The 20750-nt window shown below is 37.5% G+C and overlaps 1 protein-coding gene and 1 non-coding gene across 5 annotated transcripts in view; one reads left to right on the plus strand and one right to left on the minus strand.

The window, feature by feature from the left end:
- The window catches only part of GPATCH8 (G-patch domain containing 8), a 93100-nt gene that overhangs the window by 20893 nt on the left and 51457 nt on the right, over window positions 1-20750 (plus strand). For 2 of the 4 annotated variants that reach the window (XM_066363957.1, XM_066363958.1), the window contains exons 2-3: window positions 5648-5722; window positions 13731-13803. In XM_066363957.1, the coding sequence (XP_066220054.1) occupies window positions 5648-5722; window positions 13731-13803 (148 nt within the window). Of the gene's footprint in view, window positions 1-5646; window positions 5723-11484; window positions 11503-13730; window positions 13804-20750 lie in introns of those variants that run through there. The other 2 variants (XM_066363959.1, XM_066363960.1) reach the window with 2 other exon arrangements.
- Window positions 99-174, minus strand: TRNAT-UGU (transfer RNA threonine (anticodon UGU)). Its single transcript has one exon. It is a non-coding gene; the product is annotated as a tRNA-Thr (tRNA).

Consider the following 20750-nt stretch of genomic DNA (forward strand, 5'->3'; position numbering starts at 1 on the left):
CTGGAATGATGTGCCCAAATCAGTTGAGCCATGGCTGCAGGAGGAGTCGAGAGAGAGGAGAGGGAAGGGTGGAGAAGCAGATGGTCACTTCTCCTGTGTGCCCTGCCTGGGAATTGAACCCAGGACATCTGCATACAGGGCTGACATTCTACCACTGAACCAACTGGCCAGGGCCAGATCCTCCCCCCCCCCCAAAGTTAGAAGCAGGGAGGCAGTCAGACAGACTCCTGCATGCACTTGACCAGGATAAACAAATATTGGATGCTCTGCCCATCTGGGGCGTTGCTCCATTGCGGCTGGAGCCATTCTAGTGCCTGAGGCAGAGGCCATGGAGCCGTCCTCAGCACCCGGGCCAACTTTGCTCCAGCTGGAGCCTTGACTTCAGGAAGGGAAAAGAGAGATAGAGAGGAAAGAGAGGGGGAAGGGTGGAGAAGCAGATGGGTGCTTCTTCTGTGTGCCCTGACCAGGAATTGAAGCCAAGACTTCCACATGTCGGGCCAACACTCTACCGCTGAGCCAACCGGCTAGGGCCCAGGGCCCGATCTTGCCTGCAATTTTTAATTGGGTTTTTGTTTAATTTTAAGAATTCTTTGTATATTTTGAATAATAGTCCTTTATCAGATATGTCTTGCAAATATTTTACTTCAATCTGTGACTTATCTTCTCATTCTCTTAACAGTGTCTTTAAAAGAAGTTTTTAAGTTTTAATAAAGTCAGTTTATCAATTACTTCTTTAATAAATTATGCCTTTTGTTGATCTAATAGTCACCAAACCCAAAGTAACCTTGTTTGCTTTTACTTGGTTTTCATGTCATTGGATGAGGTTACATTTATTTTGGTGGTAGGTGAAAAAATGTTTCATGCTTCTCTACCAAGGATTATTCCCATTGTGGTTAACATTCTGCTTTTGTGGGAATTGATGGTATTTATGTTTTTGTATTAAGACATTTTGGTATTAAGCCATTTTCAGTAGTGTAAATTTAATTCAGTTTAAATCTGCAAATTCATGGAATTTTAGACCAAGAAATATAATATAAAAGAGTGTCTACTTCAAAATCTTTGTTTTATAAATGAATATACAATGAATGAAAAATATATGATTTATATGAGGTCATACAGCAACTTAGCAATAAAACCAGGACTTAGAATTGGTGATAACTGATTTAAGGAACTGAGATGGAAGATGTGATCATTTTTTTCTTGTATGAAAAGTGCTTTTTTTGTTGGTAGGAGTTTCTTATTCTTTGTGACTGAGTGTTGTGGTTCTTGATGTTTAAAGGGTATATTTTAAAACAGTAAACAATATAAATAAGTTTTTATAGTTTTTAAATATTGGTTTGTGGTCCTGGCCAGTAGGCTTAGCAGTAGACTGTCAGCCCTACATGTGGATGTCCCAGGTTCGATTCTGGCCAGGGTACAAAGGAGAAGCGACCATCTGCTTCTCCACTCCTCCCTCTCTCTTTTCTCTCTCTAATTATCTCTCTTCCCCACAGTCACAGCTCAGTTGGAGCAAGTTGGCCCTGGGCACTGAGGATGGCTCTGTGCCCTCACCTCAGGGGCTAAAAAAAAAATAGCTCGGTTGCCGAGCAATGGAGCAGCAGCCCCAGATGGGCAGAACATCACCCTGTTGGAGGCTTGCTGGGTGGAACATGCGAGAGTCTGTTTCTCTGCCTCCCTGCTTCTAACTTAAGAAAAAATAATAATAAGTACACTAACAGTGTTTTAGGACCATTATCACCATCACTGTCTAGTTCCAGAATTTTTTCATCACTACCACACAATTTTAGCACCTAATTGTTCTGTAAAGTTTAACCACTGTATTAAATTTTGGGGGTTGTAAGAGGTAAACAAGACTCAATTCATGGCCCTGGCCGGTTGGCTCAGCGGTAGAGCGTCGGCCTGGCGTGCGGGGGACCCGGGTTCGATTCCCGGCCAGGGCACATAGGAGAAGCGCCCATTTGCTTCTCCACCCCCACCCCCCTCCTTCCTCCCTCCCGCAGCCAAGGCTCCATTGGAGCAAAGATGGCCCGGGCGCTGGGGATGGCTCCTTGGTCTCAGCCCCAGGCGCTAGAGTAGCTCTGGTCGCGGCAGAGCGACGCCCCGGAGGGGCAGAGCATCGCCCCTGGTGGGCGTGCCGGGCGCATGCGGGAGTCTGTCTGACCGTCTCTCCCCGTTTACAGCTTCAGAAAAAAAAAAAAAAAAAGACTCAATTCTTGTTGAGAGAAACAAGTAAACCTATTTATGATACAATGTGATGTATTGTGTTAGAGCTCTCTATGGTAAACGTTTATTCAACTAAAAGTTTACCTTGGAAAAGCAAAGTATCTTTTTGTTAGGTTAACATTGAAATTGTCACACCACTCCACATGCTGAATTGATTTAGGATAGACTGAAGTCTAGTCTTTTTTGTTTTTGTTTTTTTTTAAGTGAGAGGAGGGCAGATAGACTTCCCTGCATGCACCCTGACTGGGATCCAATCGGCAACCCGCATCTGGGGCTGATGCTCGAACCAACTGAGCTATCCTCAGCACTCAGGGCAACGCTGGAACCAGTCGAGCCACTGGCTGTGAGTGGGGATAGGGGAGAGTTTGGAGAACAGAGCAGCTGAGAAATAGATGGTCACTTCTCATATGTGCCCTGACCGGGGGTCAACACTACTACTGAGCCAACTGCCCAGGGCGAAGTCTAGTCTTTTGACTTAGGTCAATTTAGGACTCACCAATTCTCATGCCCTTTACTTTGTATTAAGAAGGGAACCAGACCCTAACCAGGTGGTGGCGCAGTGGATAGAGTGTTGACCTGGGACGCTGAGGACCCCAGTTGAAACCCCGAGGTCACTGACTTGAGTGTGGGATCCTGCAGCAACTCCCCATGGTTGCTGGCTTGAAGCCCAAGGTTTCTGGCTTGAGCCCAAGGTCTCTGGCTTGGCTGGAGCACCTTGGTCAAGGCATGTATGAGGAGCAATCAGTGAACAACTAAGAGTGCCGCAACTACGAGTTGATGCTTCTCTTCTCCCTCCCTCTCTCTCTCGCTAAAAAAAAAGAAAAGGGAACCAGAAAATTGATATTCTGATATAAAGCCAAATTAATGGAGCAGAGAGATCAGAAGGAAAAAAAAAACATGATGAGAGAAAACTTCTAGTTGTCTGTACCTATCTTCAATTGGATTATTTTTATTTTATTCTAGTTGCAGTAATAGCTTGCCTGATTATGGTCAAATATGGTATTATAAAGGCATGGTTATCTCCTTGGCAAATCATTTAACCCTTTATGGGCTCATGTAACTTTCAAGTCACATACTAGTATATCAGTATTTTATTAATTTACAGTATTTAATTTTTTACCACAAGGTTGCATATATGTCTTGTTATATAATATCTTCTTAGCAACAGTCACATTCTTGGTAGTGGTTATCAGCTCTAACCTGAGATAGCAAAGTACATGCTTTTGCAAGTTGTCTGCAGATAGAAGCCATAGGAACCATCTTGTGCAGTTGTTATTATTTTTTCTTCTGTAAGTGTGTGGTAAACAAGAAAAAACCTACATAATAGCTCTTTGTTTGTATGTCAGTAATCTCTTGTTTGTATTTCAACAATCATTTTGTTATTTTCATATGATAGAGCTTTGTGACTTTCAAGTCACAACAGTGAGATATAATAGTAGAGTTCGGTGTATTTGTGATATGCTTGGCTGTTATATAAGAGAGATTGTTCATTACATACTATATATAAGCCACACGCATCAATATACTTCATTGAAATTTTGAATTTCTTGTTTGTTTTTTAGTTAAATGAGAGAAGGGGAGACAGAGAAACAGACTTCTGCATGCAACTTGACTAGGATCTACCCGCAACCTCCATTAGGTGCCAGTGTTCTGCCCATTGGGCTGATGTTCACAACTGAGCTATTTTAGCACCTGAGGCAGAGGCTTGAGGGAGCCATCCTCAGTGCCCTGGACCATTGCACTTGAATCAGTTGAGGCATGACTGTGGGAAGAGAAGTGTGTGTGGGAGCGAACAGAAGCAGATTGTTGCTTATGTGTGCCCTGATTGGGAATTGAACCTGGGATATCCATACTCCAGGTCAACGCTCTATCACTGAGCCAGCTGGCCAGGGCCACTTTGTTGGAATTTAAAACCGATATTGCATCTTGTTTATGTCAAGAGTGTAAAGGAATTAGTAGGAAAGGAGGATGTCCTATTTCAATTTTGGTAGATAAATAATTAGAAGAGAAGAAGAAAAGGAGACCAAATGCAAACAGTGAAAGATATGTGAAAAGATGAGATAGCACATTGGCCATTTTTTTCAGATAAGAGGGGATACTGCAAAAAGCTGTGGTACACGGGTTCCAAAAATAAAGTGTTTGAAATGCAATGTATATCTATGTTTATGGAATTCCATACTTAAGCTTTTATACACTCAAGTGCTAACTAACATTGTAAGCCGTTGTTACTTCAAAGTTACAAAATATATTCATTATAATAAAATCATTGTAACTGTTGAATTCATCCTTAATTTGTATTTATAGGTTGATATTTGTTGATTTTACATTACATAAATTTCTTTATAGTCATGAAAAAAATTTGGCCCATAGAAGATTAAGGAATAGCTGCATTTAGGATACTGTGTCAAGAGATTGTGTTTTTGAATTCCTTGAATCTTGGGAGCTAAGTGTTGATTTAAAATGGAATATTTTAGCAGTTTCAGTTACAAGCAGTGTTATCAATACTGGACCTGAACAGTATTATAATATAGACTTTATTTGTATTCTATTATTGTGACATTTTTTCAGTACAAGATTGTCTATGAAAGTAAAACATGATTTGGCCCTTTATTTTTAAATTACTGTGGTCTTCCTAATAAAGGCATTCTAAGAAAGCTGATATCCCAAATGATTAGTATTTTAGCAATGTCAGTGCTTGTCGTAGAATGGAGAGTTCATATTACTAGACTCCTAATAAGTCGTTTAGATTTTTTTTTTAAGTCTGAATTTGTGGCACAGTTTTGGTTGTCTACTACAAAACAATAACAAATTTAAAATGAGCCATGGCCGGCTGGGTCAGTGGATAGAGCATTTGTGGCCCAGCTTTTGGACATCCCAGGTTCGATTCCCAGTGAGGGCACACAAGAGAAGCAACCATCTGCTTCTCTCCCTCTCCCCCTATTTCCCAACCTTCTCCTCTTGCAGCCAGTGGCTCTATTGGTTCAAGCATTGGCCCGGTGTGCTGAGGATAGCTCAGTTGGTTCTAGTGTCAGCGTCAGGCGCTAAAAAATAGCTCATTTGATTTGAGCACCAGCCCCAGTTGGGTTGCCAGGTGGATCCAAGTCAGGGCTCATGCGAGAGTCTGTATCACTATCTCCCCTCCTCTCACTTAAAAAAAGGAAGAAAGAAAGAAAAGAAATTTTAAATAATCCCTCGTGTCTTGGCCTGATAGCTCTGTTGGTTAGGGCATCCTCCAGAAGCACAGAGATTGCTGGTTCGGTCCCCGGTCAGGGCACGTACAGGAACAGATTGATGTTGCTATCTCTCACTGTCTCTCTCTCTCTCTTCTCTCTAAAATCAATAAAAATAAACATTAAGGAAAAGTCTAAAAATAACCCCTCATTTGATTGCTTTTGAAATAATAACCTTACTCTTATTTTTTCAGGGTAATCACTTTGATCAGTATGAAGAAGGACATTTGGAAATTGAACAAGCATCCCTTGACAAGCCTATTGAATCGGTAAGATGATCAATGTTTAATTTTGGGTCACAGGTAGTTAGGTAGTGTTTGTGTGACACTTGATGTGAATGAAGTTAAACTTGCTAATAACAGTACAGTCTAGAGCTGTGGTTTTCTTGTATACTTATCAGTAATCAAATAGAATTTGGGATATAATCTAATATTTAATATGTTGGGATATCAGTCTGAAAAATCTAGAAGTAATTTAGAATTTTGATGAACAATATCATTTTGGCCCATACTGATACTCTGTTAAAGATAGCAAGTTAAAAGTTTAGTGTTTTTATAAATTGGATAAAGGAGTAAAATGTATTTTGATCCTTTAAAAGCTTCACCTCTCCTGGACAACACAGTTATATAATGTTCCATTAGTATTAGTTAAGAACTAACACATTTTATTTACCAGACTCTTGTAAAACATCATAATTTTGGTTTCTGTAGCTTAAGAGATGTCTGGATTTTATCAAAAGTTGATTCTCTTTACATAGTTTAGTGTTGGATATCGATACAAAGCAATACAAGGAAATTTATATATTTTTCTGATTCTTATTTTCTTTTAAATCTTAATTTTTGAACATTGTTTTCATTTTGAGAAGCCCTTTATTTTCAAATTACGCAGTCCATTGTTAAAATGTCTAAACTTGTAAGTATTGTCAGTATTTAATATTTGTGCTTAAGTGTACATATTTAATAGGGTTTCAGTGAGTTATTTCAGCTTGAGTGAAAAATGATCAAAGAGGGAATCTTTATTTTTATAACAATCAAGACATCCCCTCTCCCTTTTAGAAACTAGCTTCCCCTTCCTCAGGAAAATAAGGCAATTTAAAGAATACAGCTATTTTAACTTCAGCTTTTACTTTCACAACTGTAACATAGTAAAGGATCAACATATATTTATGTTCCTAATTAGGTTGGTGTTGTGTGTTTGTGTGTGCATTTAGATGTTTACAGAAATTTACACAACTTGGGGTGTTCGACATTTTTCTTCCACAGCAGTTGGCCCATATTAGCTAAGCAGCCATGATCTGGTTTGTATTGCACGGTCTGCCTTTTTTTAATTTCTTCTCTAGGGTTTCTTTCTCCCCCACCTTTCCTCTTATTTCTGTTCTTCTGGTCCAGTGAACACTGCATATAGTACCTTCTGTCTTAACGTGCTGGCATGATGCTAGACTTAGGCATGGCAGTAATTGATGACGCATGTGATAATGCTGCAGAGGGAGAATTCATATCTGATACTGTACTGGAAGCCCAGTCTTGTGTTTTGACTTAAGGATAAAATGCCAAGCCCAGTTTGCTTAGTCAAAGAAATCACTGAAGTTTTTGCCTTGTTCTGTATCAATTTGGCAATTATCACAAAGCAGAATTTTACAGTGAAATCTGTAGGCTAGCTATATCAATATCTTATACTTGAATATAATTTTATTTTTTTATTTTAATTTAAATGTTTCTTTGAGCCAAAGTTTACAAACATAACTGTTAGAAACAAGACCCAAGTACCATCTTTTACAAGGTACATGGTTGAATAATGTTCTTATACAAGCTATAATTCTGTGGGTATTCTGACTTTACCGTAGCAGGAAATTTAACGACTCAATTATAGCTTAATATGTATGATCACTATATTCAACAAAGATTTTTTAAAAATTACTAAATTAAATGATATATAACATTTTTAAGCCTTCTCTTAGGGCTTTGCAACATTTATTCCTGTGGCATGTGAGACTAATGCCCCTTTTCCTCTCACACAGTCCAGGATTTTTTCCAGCACATGTCATAGAACATTATCAGAAGACAGTCTGACTGAATAATCATTGTTGAGTAATGTCAGTGAGTAGGAGTGGAATTGATAAATGCCTTATTTATTTATTAATGAATAAATAGTATTGTCTTCACTTAAAATAGCAAATGATATAGCACTCAGACTGGACATTTAATTTTTTAATAAATAAGTGTATGTTAAGTGATACATGTTAATAAATTATACTTCTAATATAAATTTACTCCCAAAATACATAAATATATGCATTATTTGTGCTGTGGTAGTTTAGATAGGAAGAGGAACTTCATAGCCTACATTATATTTGATAGAGGTGGGACACAAGATAGGGAGATTTTATTTCTGTTATTAAATTATTTAGGAATAAATTTAAAGTTTTTAAAGACACTCTTTAAATGATTGGCATTAAAGTGGGTAGTGTAGTGTTGACTCCATCCCCCCAAAAAGAAAAGAATTGCCCTATAACCTAAGGAATGCCCACCAAGCATGTGTATAATAGTTTTACGACTGGCTGGCTATATTGAGCTGTCTTGTTTTTAGGGGGAAACAGTTGCTTCTAACTCACAGACAGAGTATCTGCTGAATTAAAATCTTTCTCTGCAGCAATATCTATTGAGAGGTGCTGACTGTTTTGCTACAGCATGCAACTCGAAAGTGGCTGGAAATATGCAGCTTTGGGAGTCTACAGATCATTGCAGGAGCTAAAGGTCTAGTCATTTTTTTTTATTTAACAAAGGTAATCTGCAGCAGCTGGTAACCGTGGAAGTCTCTGCACAGGTTTGTGCCAAGAATATGCCTGTTTGAAGGGTTATTGTGAGTATAGGATTAAGGTCCTTTTGTTTTGTAATAGGGTAAATTTGTTGCTAACCAGCAAGATGGGAAATAAGATAAAAAGATGCACTAATATATTGTGCTTTTAGTAAACTTTCGAAGCTTAGACTTGTTCCTGAGATAATATAAGTATTTTAATTTCAATTAGGAAATATTGAAAACACTTAAAAATCTAGCATTTATAAAATATTTCATAATCCTTGTTATAAAGTTATATTTTAACCAACCAAATATCTTTAAATAAAATTTCTGGTCAAGAATAAAACACTGTTCTAAGACAATTATGAAAGAATCACTAGACTATTTGATTGTATAAATTAAAGAGAAAGTGGAGAGTTGCTAACATTTTACCCTTATTACAAAAACCGTTTTAAAACTTGAATTTTAAGTTACTGCTTTACGAGATTTTTAGATCCCAGCCATAATAATTATGATCTCCACATACTTAAAAGATAAAATATTTAGAAGCAAAACTTAATCTTAAAGCCATAGATATCCCAGTCTATGAATCTGTCATAATTCTAAGAATTGATTGGTATTTTAGTATATATGGTCCTTTATAACCTTTACCTTAGAAAGAAAAATGAGAAATCAGATGGGAGAGTGGTTATAAGCTGTACATAAAGCAAAATGTCTGCATCATAGACTTAAAATATGTATATGTTGTCATTGTTGCAGTTGGAAGTAAAACTACCACATTAGTTGGTCTTTGTTCATCCTGACTGATTAAAATCCTATCTTTATAGTTGTTGTCAGGTTGACCAAGCAGATTTTAAAAATCAATTTAAGGTTTCAAACTCCAGATGCTGATGTTTACTTTGCTCAGTAGGGATTTAGCAGTCTATGTATAATTGGGTTTTGTCCTGTTATATATCTGTTCAGATCTGTGGACTCCACTAGTTCCAAACTGTAACTGTGTACGACTGTTGATTTGACATTTAGCAGTGACCATATGTGGACTGCACTATGAATAATGTGCTTCTTGGAGCTGAATGGTGTAGCATTACTATATGGCTTTTCTCTTTAGTCTTCATTGTGTCATCTGTAGTGAGCTATAGATTTTTTGTTTTGGGAATCTTTACAACTTGTTTGCATGGGTTCACCTTAGTAGCATTTGGTTTTTGCTTATAGAGTCTTTAATACACAATCAGCAAAGCTTACAACCCACTCAAGAGACTTAACCATTTTTATCACTGTTGAATATAGACCAAATGGTATAAATTGAATGTGGCTGTCAACTAAAAGAAAATTCAATGTGGAGTTAATATTCATTCAGTCATTGACAGAATTGTAGTATAGTTTCTCTTGATACATGATTGATATTCTATTTCTTGCTATAAAAACTTTGAATGAGCCCCATACAATAATATAAATTTAATTAAAAACCAGACTGTTTTGGCAGACTCCTAGTATACAGATTGGTGGCACTATTTCCAAAATAATTGTTGTTACTCTGAATGGTACAGCTTTTTGCAGCAGAGCAGTTTCCTGGGAGTTTTCTACCAGATATTTAATAAATAGAAATGTTGAGGAATGACTGAATTAGTAATGGGATTTTTGTTGTTGTTTTCTTTTTGCTGGTGTTGTGTTTTCAGCATATTGTTAGTTGTTTATAATATACTTTCTTTCAAAGATCTTACTAAAAATTATACCCTCATATATTAGAGGGAACAAAGGATAAAAATAACATTTTAATTATACATTGAGTTTTCAAACTAGAAAAAAAGTTTTAAAATCTAACTGAGGTAATCTAGGTAAAAATAGTTTAAGTTTTAGCTCAGCTTCATGGTTTAACCAGAATTAAGAACTTCACACCTAAACAAGAAGATGCCACCCTGCTACCATTTTGGAGTCATGAACATAGAGAGTAACTAGTAGCTTGTAGAAAACCAACTTTCTGTCTACCACTCTTGGGCAAAATTCAGTTGCTTTATTAATTATTTTTAAGCTAGTGTTTCCCTGTAGTTCTTCTAGGTGCAGTTAAATTCTAATATCATGCCCCTTTGTTAGTCATAAACCAGACTGTGTTAAAAAAGAAAAGTATTTATTTTTTATTCTATGAGATTATAATTAAACCCCAAATTATATATTCTATTTAAAAATTAGAAACTAAAAGATATTTTAGTCATTATTACAGTGATTGAAATAGTAATTATTACTATTTTAGAAGTTAATTAGCGCTCATTGCTCTTGTTATGTCTAGATTACCTGTTTGCTCTATAAATAAATCCATGAGTATAATTGGGAAAATCACAGTCCTAAACACAGAGAGTGGATTAATTATTTTCACAGATTGGCAGTTGAATTCCTTGTTCTTTGACAGTGAAAGTTCAATGAATATTTTGATCATTTCAGAGGTAGAGAAGTCTGCTTTATTTTATTTTGTGTAAGGTATATTGGTATGCCTTCCTTGTGTTGACCATCATCCTTAAGCCTACTGGATTTTTAACAAATGTTTATAAAACTTTTTTTTCTTTTTTTGGTAGGAAAAGGGACCATACTGAATACTAGCCCTTTCTGCAGAGTCACAGAGCTGCCTTTTTTCCTCCAAAAGCCAGGTAGTTTGGAATGATAGGAAGGGTCCAGATTTTCTCTGTTAGTTACTCACTTACTCTAGGAGGTGGGTGAATCTAAGAGGTTCTGGGATATATGTCTGTTCTTTCTGTTGCCTTTGTTATAATCACAAAGACACAGAGTGGTATGTTAATAATTTTAATATAGTTCCTGACATTTAATTCCCTATTCACACTTGGGAAAGTAGATTTAATTAAGGAATAGTTTTTCACCTGAAGTTTTAGAAGAGAAAGGCCACTACCATTTTGTATCAATAGCTTTTTTTATTTTTTACTTTTTGAGAGGGTGACAGCCATCTTGAGTGGTTTTGTAAAAGTGGTGCTAATGTGTATAACCCTAAATTTTTCTTTTTTCTCCCTCTCCCTTTAACATTTGCTTTTCCTTTCACTGTTGTCAGTCACAACACGCTGCTCTTGAACCTCTCAGCTGGTCTTGACTCGTGAATTTACTTATGCTTTCACTCTTTAGAAAATACATTAATTGCAAGCAGTGAATTGAAAACAAGACAAAAAAAAAAAAACGACCATTAGTGAACGGACAGTTTCTTACTTTGTGTTACATTTAACTGTTCTTTTGACAGCCCAGTTTTTAAAGCCAGGTTCGTATGGAAATGCTTTCACTCCACTTGCACTGCTTTTGGAAATAGCATACTGCTTCATCTGTCTGTTTATTTTAGTGCATTCATAATATAACACAGTCAGCATAATGTCTCATCTCCACTTAGCCAAAGATTGAATATTCTTCAACGTAAAAAAAGGGGGCAGCAATTTTTGTCAGCATGGTTTAATACCCTAAATCTCTGTGCCAAGTACAGTTATAACATTAGCTTACTAAAAGATTAAACAATAATTTAATCAACTACATAATCTTAGAGTCATTCTGTTTTCATTGTCCTTTCTTTAATTATTCAGTTGTAGGAGTTAGGATATAAAATAAGGACTTTGTATACAGGTAAGTTTATTTTTATAGTAGTATATAATACAGGCCTCTTTACCTTTTCATTTTTTGCTAACATTGCTTGTATTAAGACTTAACTTTTGTTTACTTATTTTCACAATGAAGTTATTTATAAATACTTAGGTACTCAGGACTGGTTATAAGGAGATGCTTTTTCTGACAATTCATTTGTGAGTACAGAGGGGAAGAAGCGGCAGCAGTGTTAAGTATTTGATGTTTAATAACATGAAAGTCATCACCTGGGATTACACCTGACCCCATAGCATTTTCTAATTCTTGCAGTTTCTAGCAAAAAATTTTTAGTGACCTTTTGTGTACCATAATGATTTTGTGTGTGCTTAAGTGTTTTTTGTTTTAGAAACAAGGTTTTGCTGTCTTTTCCTTTATTTTTGTTTTTTAAAGTCTCCTGATCTTTTTTCCCCATCAGTGAACCCCATCAATGAAGTGATCAGCCCAGTTTTCCACTTGTGTGCTTTCATAAACTTGTAGAAGGAAATTGTTCTTTAAAATAAAAAAGCAGAGCATCGGGGAGGCTTAGTCTTCCTCTCCTAACTTTCTGTCAGAGAAGGTAACAGTAAAATAAATTTTTTCTTTCCTCTATAACTTCAAAGAGCATTTTATCATTGTCAGGGAGCTAAAAGATAAAAAGCAGTTTCATATGAGATGTTTGAGTTTTATACAGATTTATGGTTTGTTAGCTTTATAAGCTTTATAAATTGATTTCAGGGAATATGAGATTATTTTCAAATGATGATACCAGATTAATACTATAAATTACATTTTAATACTTATAGAACACTTTGTGTTTATAATTTTAAAATGTTTTTCTCTTGGATAAATATCTTCATTTTATCTGATACAGTTAGTGGTTATTTTGGCTTTGTCCCTATACTGGTTACTATTTATAAAAAGTAAAGAATTGGACAAAGATGTACAGAGGTTTCTAAGATCTTGACTACTTACACAAAAGCTGGCATTTAATTGTTGTTTCTAGTGTCATTTTATACAATTTATATTGAAATACCTTTCTCAGTGTGATCCTAAGAAGATGAGACATTATGTATATTGGTTTTTCCCCCCCTACATGCACTAATGGTTCTTTACTGTTAACTTATTGCTAGGCCTGTTTCATTCTAACATTTTAGCATTTTTGTTAGATTACATGTTGAAATGCATCACTCAGTCTGTGCTTGAGCTCATTTTATTTTTCTGTTTAATCAATTTAATTTCTTGTTTTACTAACCTCACTGTTTTTTTCAGTTTAATATTGGCTGCATGCTAGTTAAATATTTATATTTTTTATATATATATATATAAAAAACCAATCAAGTCTAGCCTGGATTTTGCTCTGATTGTGTTTTCATTTCTAGTGGTGGGGCAGTCTTACACTTACAACTTACTTTGTATCATGAAAGCCTGACACATAAACAAAATAACTAAACACAATGTAGATTTTCTTTAAAGTAAAATCTTAAAGTGGTGCTGTCTAGGTGGTGGATATGATTGTATAAGTACCTTGATTTTATGCATTTTTAATGTTAGTTTTAAACTTCATAAATGTATTCTTCCCTCTTCCCCTTCCCCTTCACCTTCCCCCTTTTCTCCTTTTTAAAATGTTATATACAAAAGTTGCCCAGCACACCATCAGAAAGGACCCTTATTTTCTATATTCTTTCCATATAAAATACTAGCCAGCATTTCTTTTTACATTAATGTCCCCTTATTGGGCACATCTACCCTACTATTAGCACCTTTTTGCATGCATATATGTAGACTTATTTCTTGCTCATCACCTGTTTAAATGTCACTAGGAAGGGAAGAATATATTATTGGAATATTTTTGGTTTGTCTCTCTGTTCTGTCTGTCAGGATAATATTGGACATCGCTTACTCCAGAAACATGGGTGGAAGCTGGGCCAGGGATTGGGAAAATCTCTTCAGGGTAAGTTTTTAAATGAACGAAAAGAAGGAAAGAAAAAATGTTTCTAATGCAGATCTTGTGTCTGAATATGTTTGTTGTCCTTTTTAAAAACGTGTTTGGGTTTTCCCCCTTGTGCTCCCCCCTAGAATAGTCTCTTCTTTCTACAACTGTATTATTCTAAGTCACTATTACACTAATAATTTATAAGAGGAAGTGGCAATGATATGAATACTTTCCAGTCAAACATATTATGTATGCCTCAACCTGTTTTCAATTTTTTTGGTGGTGATGGTGGATGGAATAAAGAACTACATAGTAGCAGGGTGTGCTTTGTATCATTTAGTGGTGTTGTATTGTGGCTTCAGTATTATAAAGAACTGTTCAACTGCAGAGTTTAATTTTTGTGCAATTCTCCCTGAAGCTGGTTATTACCTTGGCTCTTTTTCTCTGCAAATTATTCTATGTAGTAGTAGACAGAAAAATTAATCCATTTTATATGAAACATAAAATGGAAGCAGAGGTTTCCCATGGTGCTCTGAGCAGAAAGGCCATTTCTCAGAGTTCAGCTCAGTCTGTAGAAAATATGTGGCTTCAAGTTTCCGTTACATTTATTATTTTTTTCTTTTTATTTATTTTATTTATTATTTTTTTTCTGAAGCTGGAAACAGGGAGGCAGTCAGACAGACTCCCGCATGCGCCCGACAGGGATCCACTCGGCATGCCCACCAGGGGGCGATGCTCCGCCCATCTGGGGGCGTTGCTCTGTCTCGACCAGAGCCACTCTGGCGCCTGGGGCAGAGGCCAAGGAGCAAGGAGCCATCCCCAGTGCCCAGGCCATCCTTTGCTCCAATGGAGCCTCGGCTGCGGGAGGGGAAGAGAGAGACAGAGAGGAAGGAGAGGGGGAGGGGTGGAGAAGCAGATGGCGCCTCTCCTGTGTGCCCTGGCCGGGAATCGAACCCGGGACTTCTGCACGCCAGGCAATGCTCTACCACTGAGCCAACTGGCCAGGGCCTTTTTTTTTTTTTTCTTTAAGATTCTCTATATACAGTATCATGTCATCTGCAAAAAATGACAGTGTTACTTCTTTCCATCCAATTTGGAGCATTTATTTTCTTTTAACTATACTAATCATTTGGATAAAAGCAAAATAACTATATAGTATTTCTGCTTCCAACTTCTTGCTAGTTGGAAACCAGCCAACTTGATTCACTTTTTTTGCTCCCTCACATTTAAGAGCTACTGTTTATTCTTTGCAGATGTGAACACTACCTCAGAAATTATAAAAATCATTGTACACCTGGTCATAAATGGTCTTGTGTATAAAGGGATCTTTGGGGAAAGGTGTTCTGTTGTTGACCAATTATTTGCATTTTGGAAATAAATTTTCATAATTTGAATGGGAAGTCTTAACTCGTGTGTGTGTGTGTGTGTGTTACGGGGCTCAAAGGAGTGATCAGAGGAGTGATGACTGGTGAGATTTTACAATAAAACCTTAAGGAGGGAGTAGTCAGTATTACCAAATACAAGGTGATTACATTTGCCAAAAGGTAGGCATGATTGGCTGGATCAGAGAATGCCCACAGGGCAGTGGATTTTATACTTTTAATGTTTTTAGCAGAACTTCCCAAAATATTTTTTAAATGTTGAACCTAATAGGTGAAGGGGGGGCACAGTTGATCTGAGTTCTAGGTCTCGAGGAGTAGTTTGGAAACATAAAGGGAAATTGGTTTGAATAGACACTGATCTAGTACTTATTAAGTGTTTACTATGTGCTAAGCACTTAATACATGTTTAATTCTTACGGTAATTCAGTGAGATAACTACTGTTGTTCCCATTTTGCAGAATAAGAAACTGAGGTTTAGAGAAGTTTAGTAAATTGCTCAAGAATAAGCAACCAGTAAATGACAATTTCAGAATTCAAATTTTGGCCCTGCCTGTTTGGTTGGCTTAGTCAATTAGAGTGTCGTTCCAAAACGCCAAGCTCGTGGGTTCAATCCCCGGTCAGGGCATATGTGGGAAGCAACCAGAGAGTGCACAACAAAAGTGGAACAATAAATGGATGCTTCCCTCCCATCCTTCCCCTTTCCCTCTCTGTCTCTCTAAAATCAATCGGTAAAAAAAAAATTTTTTTTAAAGAGAATTCAAATTTTGGCCTTTCTGTCTCCAAAGCCCATGCTAACTACCACAACTCTATATGGAAGGCTTTAAGGCTGCTCCAATTCAAAACTTTGTCAACCAAGGTCAGTTTTTGATCAGAGGAGAGGCATAGACTTTTATAGCAAGAGACATTGAGCCTGACCAGGTGGTAGCACAGTGAATAGAGCATTGGCCTGGGACTCTGAAGACCCAGGTTCAAAGTCCCGAGAGTTGAGCGCAGACTCGTCTGGCTTGAGTGTGGGCTCACCAGCTTGAGCATAGGGTTACCGGCTTCAGCGTGGGGTCATATCTATTATTACTGGCTTGAGCCCAAGGTTCCTTGCTTGAGCAAGACATTGGCTCAACTGGAGCCCCCCGGGTCAAGGCATGTATGAGAAAGCAATCAGTGAACAACTAAGGTGCCACAACAACAAGTTAATGCTCATCTCTCTCTCTCCCTGTCTGTCTGTCCCTGTCAGTTGGTCTGTCTGTCTCTCTTGCTAAAAAAAGAGAGAAAGAGACATTGAAGATAACTTAATCAAAATTCACTTTATAGATGAAGAAATTTAGATTTCAAAATATATTAGTGATAGTGCTGAAACCAGCCCCAAATCTCTGATTTGTGATCAATTCTTTCAATTATACCAACCAGGGCATTTACAGTAGAAGTTAAATACTGGTTTGGTCAAAGTATGTCTGAAGATGAAGATGGAAAACCTTTCAGAAAGTTGCTTGGGTTTGAGTTCAGGGCCTAGAATAGAGTGGTAGCAATGGAAATGGAAAGGAAGGTATAAATACATATAAAGGATGATAGCACAAATCAACTATGAAGCAAAGTGTACAGTCAGTTTATGCATGTGTCTAACTAGCAAACCTTTGTTCCCTGGGTTTGTGTTAATCCATTGTAATAAGGATTTATTTAAGTGTTAACTGAGTATTGTACATGGATTATTTAACTGAAGTCCTCTTGTGGTAGGTATCATTCCTTTTTTACAGATAATGAAATTGACATGCTGAGCAATACACTGCCCACAATCTTAAAACAAATAAGGGGTAGAATAATGGTGCCAAAACCTAAGCTATAATTAATATGCTATAATGGATATAAAATCTGTCTCCTAGAAAGGTGTGATGTTGGTGAGAAATGCAGATACTACAGTATTGAGATACACAGTAGTTATTCTGACCTCAAAAATTGGAGATAGCTTTGGATGTGTTATTTTTATCTTAGGACACTTTTGTGATCTTCATGATTAATATAGATTTGTATATATTCACTAGAAACTTGAGGCTAGATTGAGTGGTAAGAACCTTGGTCTCATTTTTACAGATAGTTGATAATTAGTCTCTAAGGAAGAAGAAAATACTGTAATTTCCTGCCTTCTTTTTTCTTGTACTTTGTTTCTCTCTTGTGGCATTTTTAATATTCTACCTTGTATAATGTATATTTATGTGTCCTGTAACCTTCATTAAACTATAAACTCCTAAATGATACTAATTGCTATGCATTTACATATACCTCGGTTGTTGCTTTTCAAAAGTTTTTTATTCTGCATACATTTATTGAATCCATAGAATGTGCCAGATCTGTACTAAGTCTTAAGGGTTCAAGGATGAATATATAGTCTCTGCCTTCCAGAGGCTCATGTTTGAGAGAGAGACAAATGTAATAAGTAAATAATGCAGTATAATGATACCATAATTGTGAAGTTTTACAGTGGGGCTTCATAGAGAATTGAACACGTAGAATTTCAATTTATTTCTTGAATGATTTAAGAAATGGAAAGACAGAAGCAAGCAGCTAAATCACAACTTTGCTAGTAGATAATGGAATCTCCCCTTTCTTCCATATTGAAGCACTGGTGCGTCCTTCCTTTTCCTTTTCCTTTTCCTTTTCCTTTTCCTTTTTCTTTTCTTTCCTTTCCTTTCCTTTCCTTTCCTTTCCTTTCCTTTCCTTTCCTTTCCTTTCCTTTCCTTTCCTTTCCTTTCCTTCTTTCGCACTGGTGTTTTAAAGTAGGGCCAAATGTAAACATCAAAAGAACACGAAGTAGGCCCTGGCCGGTTGGCTCAGTGGTAGAGCATCAGCCTGGCATGCAGGAGTCCTGGGTTTGATTCCCGGCCAGGACACACAGGAGAAGTGCCCATCTGCTTCTCCACCCCTCCCCCTCTTCTTCCTCTCTGTCTCTCTCTTCCCCTCCCACAGCCAAGGCTCCATTGGAGCAAAGTTGGCCCAGGCACTGAGGATGGCTCTGTGGCCTCTGCCTCAGGCGCTAGAATGGCTCTGGATGCAACGGAGCAGTGCCCCAGATGGGCAGAGCATCGCTCCCTGGTGGGCATGCTGGGTGGACCCCGGTTGGTCGCATGCGGGAGTCTGTCTGACTGCCATTCTGTTTCCAACTTCAGAAAAATTAAAAAAACAAACAAAAAACAAAGTAAAATGTGGTTTATAGGAAATTTATTTTATTTTAAAAAATCTTTAAAAAGAAAAATTTTATGAAAAAAGCTACCAAAATGTGAAAAACAGGTTATACTGGGGTATAAAGCGGGATGTTTCAATCTTTAAAACCTTTACTATTGATTGATTGATTGATTGATTGATTTTGAGAGAGAGAGAGATGAGAACCATCAACTTGTAGTAGTGTCACTTCAGTTGTTCATTGATTGCTTCTCATATATACCTTGACTGGGGGAGACTCTAGCCAAGCCAGTGACCCCTTGCTCAAACCAGTGACCTTGGGCTAAAGCTAGTGACCTTGGGCTTCATTCAAGCAGGTGACTTTTCAAGCAGGTGACTTTGTTTGTTTGTTTTGAGGAAGGCAGGGAGAGAGACAGGAGGAATCGAGCTGTTCCTGCATGTACCCTGACTGGGGAATCAAACTAGCAACCTCCATGCTCTGGACAATACTCCAACTGAGCTATCCAGCTAGACCTTAATCTTTTATTTTTAGAGAGAGAGAAAGGAAGGGGTAGAGAGAGAGAGAGAGAGAGAGAGGAAGAGGAAGAAAAGCATTCATATGTTGTTCCACTCAGTCATGTATTCACTGGCTGCTTCTTGTGTGTGTCCTGGTTGGGATCCAACTTCAACCATGTTGTTTCGGGGTGATGCTCTTTTTTTTTTAAGTGAGAGGAAGGGATACAGTGAAATAGATTCCTGTATGTGCTCCAACTGGGATCTACCTGGCAACAGCCCCCCCACCCCCGGTCTTGGGCCAATGCTTGAATCAGTTGAGCTATTTTTAGCACCTGAGGCTGATGCTGTAGGACCAACAGAGCCATCCTCAGCATCTGGGGCCCCTGCTTGAACTAATTGAATCATTGGCTGCAAGAGGGAAAAGGAGAAAATGGGGAGAGGGAGTGGGAGAGAAGCAGATGGTCCCTTCTCCTGTGTACTCTGACCAGGAATTGAACCTGGGAGGTCCATATGCCCAGCCAACGCTCCCTTCACTGAGCCAATTGGCCACTGCTAAGGGAGAAACTGTCTTAACCAACTGAGCTAACTGGCCAGGACCAAAACATTTGCTTTTTAATTTTAATTTACTTAAGAGAGAGAGCCTGACCAGGCAGTGGCGCAGTGGATAGAGCATTGGACTGGGATGCGGAGGACCCAGGTTCGAGACCTCAAGGTCGCCAGCTTGAGCGTGGGCTCATCTGGTTTGAGCAAAGCTCACCAGCTTGGACCCAAGGTCGCTGGCTCGAGCAAGGGGTTACTCGGTCTGCTGAAGGCCCACGGTCAAGGCACATATGAGAAAGCAATCAATGAACAACTAAGGTGTCACAGCGAAAAACTGATGATTGATCTGTTCCTGCCTATCTGTCCCTATCTGACTCTCTGTCTCTTTAAAAAAAAAAAAAAAAAAAAAAAAAAAAGGGGGGAGAGAGACAGAGAGAGAGGAGGAGCAAGAAGCCTCAACTCCCGAATGTGCCTTGACTGGGCAAGCTCAAAGTTTTGAACCGCAATCTCAGCATTCCAGGTCTATGCTCTATCCTCTGTGCCACCACTGGTCAGGCTGCGTTTTAAATTATGCTTCCAACAAATTCTATTCAGTGGTGACACAAAGGAGATGTTTAATAAATATATTTACAATTAATGTTTATTAATAAGCATTAACCATTAACCTATTTTTGGAGGAGATAGATTTGATTACTATTAAATTTGTTTTCCCAGGGACACAAATTCTCATTGCAAACAATATAAAAAATACTATAGAGAATAATTATATAGCACAGACTGTAGATTTTGTAATAGTCCAGAAGAGAGGTAGGGTAATCAGAAGTGAAATAGAAGACTTCTTGATAGAATTTGTCCCGGTTTGCATCTAAGTGTTGGATTGAATTGAATGGAGACTGTTGCTCAGAACAAAGTCTGGAGACTGGATTTGATCTCTCTCTGCTATTTGAAACATCTTTTTCCTATTCAGAGATGCCTAGGAACATTGTTAATGTTACTCTCTTAGTTCAGATACATAAGAATTAGAATTTGAGGGCATTTCTTAGGGGCTAGCTAATCTATTTGATTCCCAGAATTTTTCACTGTAAGCATTAGAGACTAGAACCCGCACCAAAGACAGGGAGTGAATCTAAGACAGGGGAGTTAAATGTATACTCAACTATTTTGGGGTGATGTAAAATTAATATTTTAAGAATACTTTAGAATTTTGGTTCTCTTTAAACTTTTGAGCTCTTTGAAAAAAGGAATTAGGTTTTATCCATCTCCCTCCCTCCCTCTCTGTCTCTCTCTCTCTTTCTCTAAAAATCAATTAAAATTTTAAAATCAATAAAATATAAGAAAAACACCCCTCTTATTTTTTTTAGTTGTGATGAAAAGCATATA

This window comes from Saccopteryx leptura, chromosome 2 (assembly GCF_036850995.1).
Source record: "Saccopteryx leptura isolate mSacLep1 chromosome 2, mSacLep1_pri_phased_curated, whole genome shotgun sequence".
NCBI lineage: Eukaryota > Metazoa > Chordata > Mammalia > Chiroptera > Emballonuridae > Saccopteryx > Saccopteryx leptura.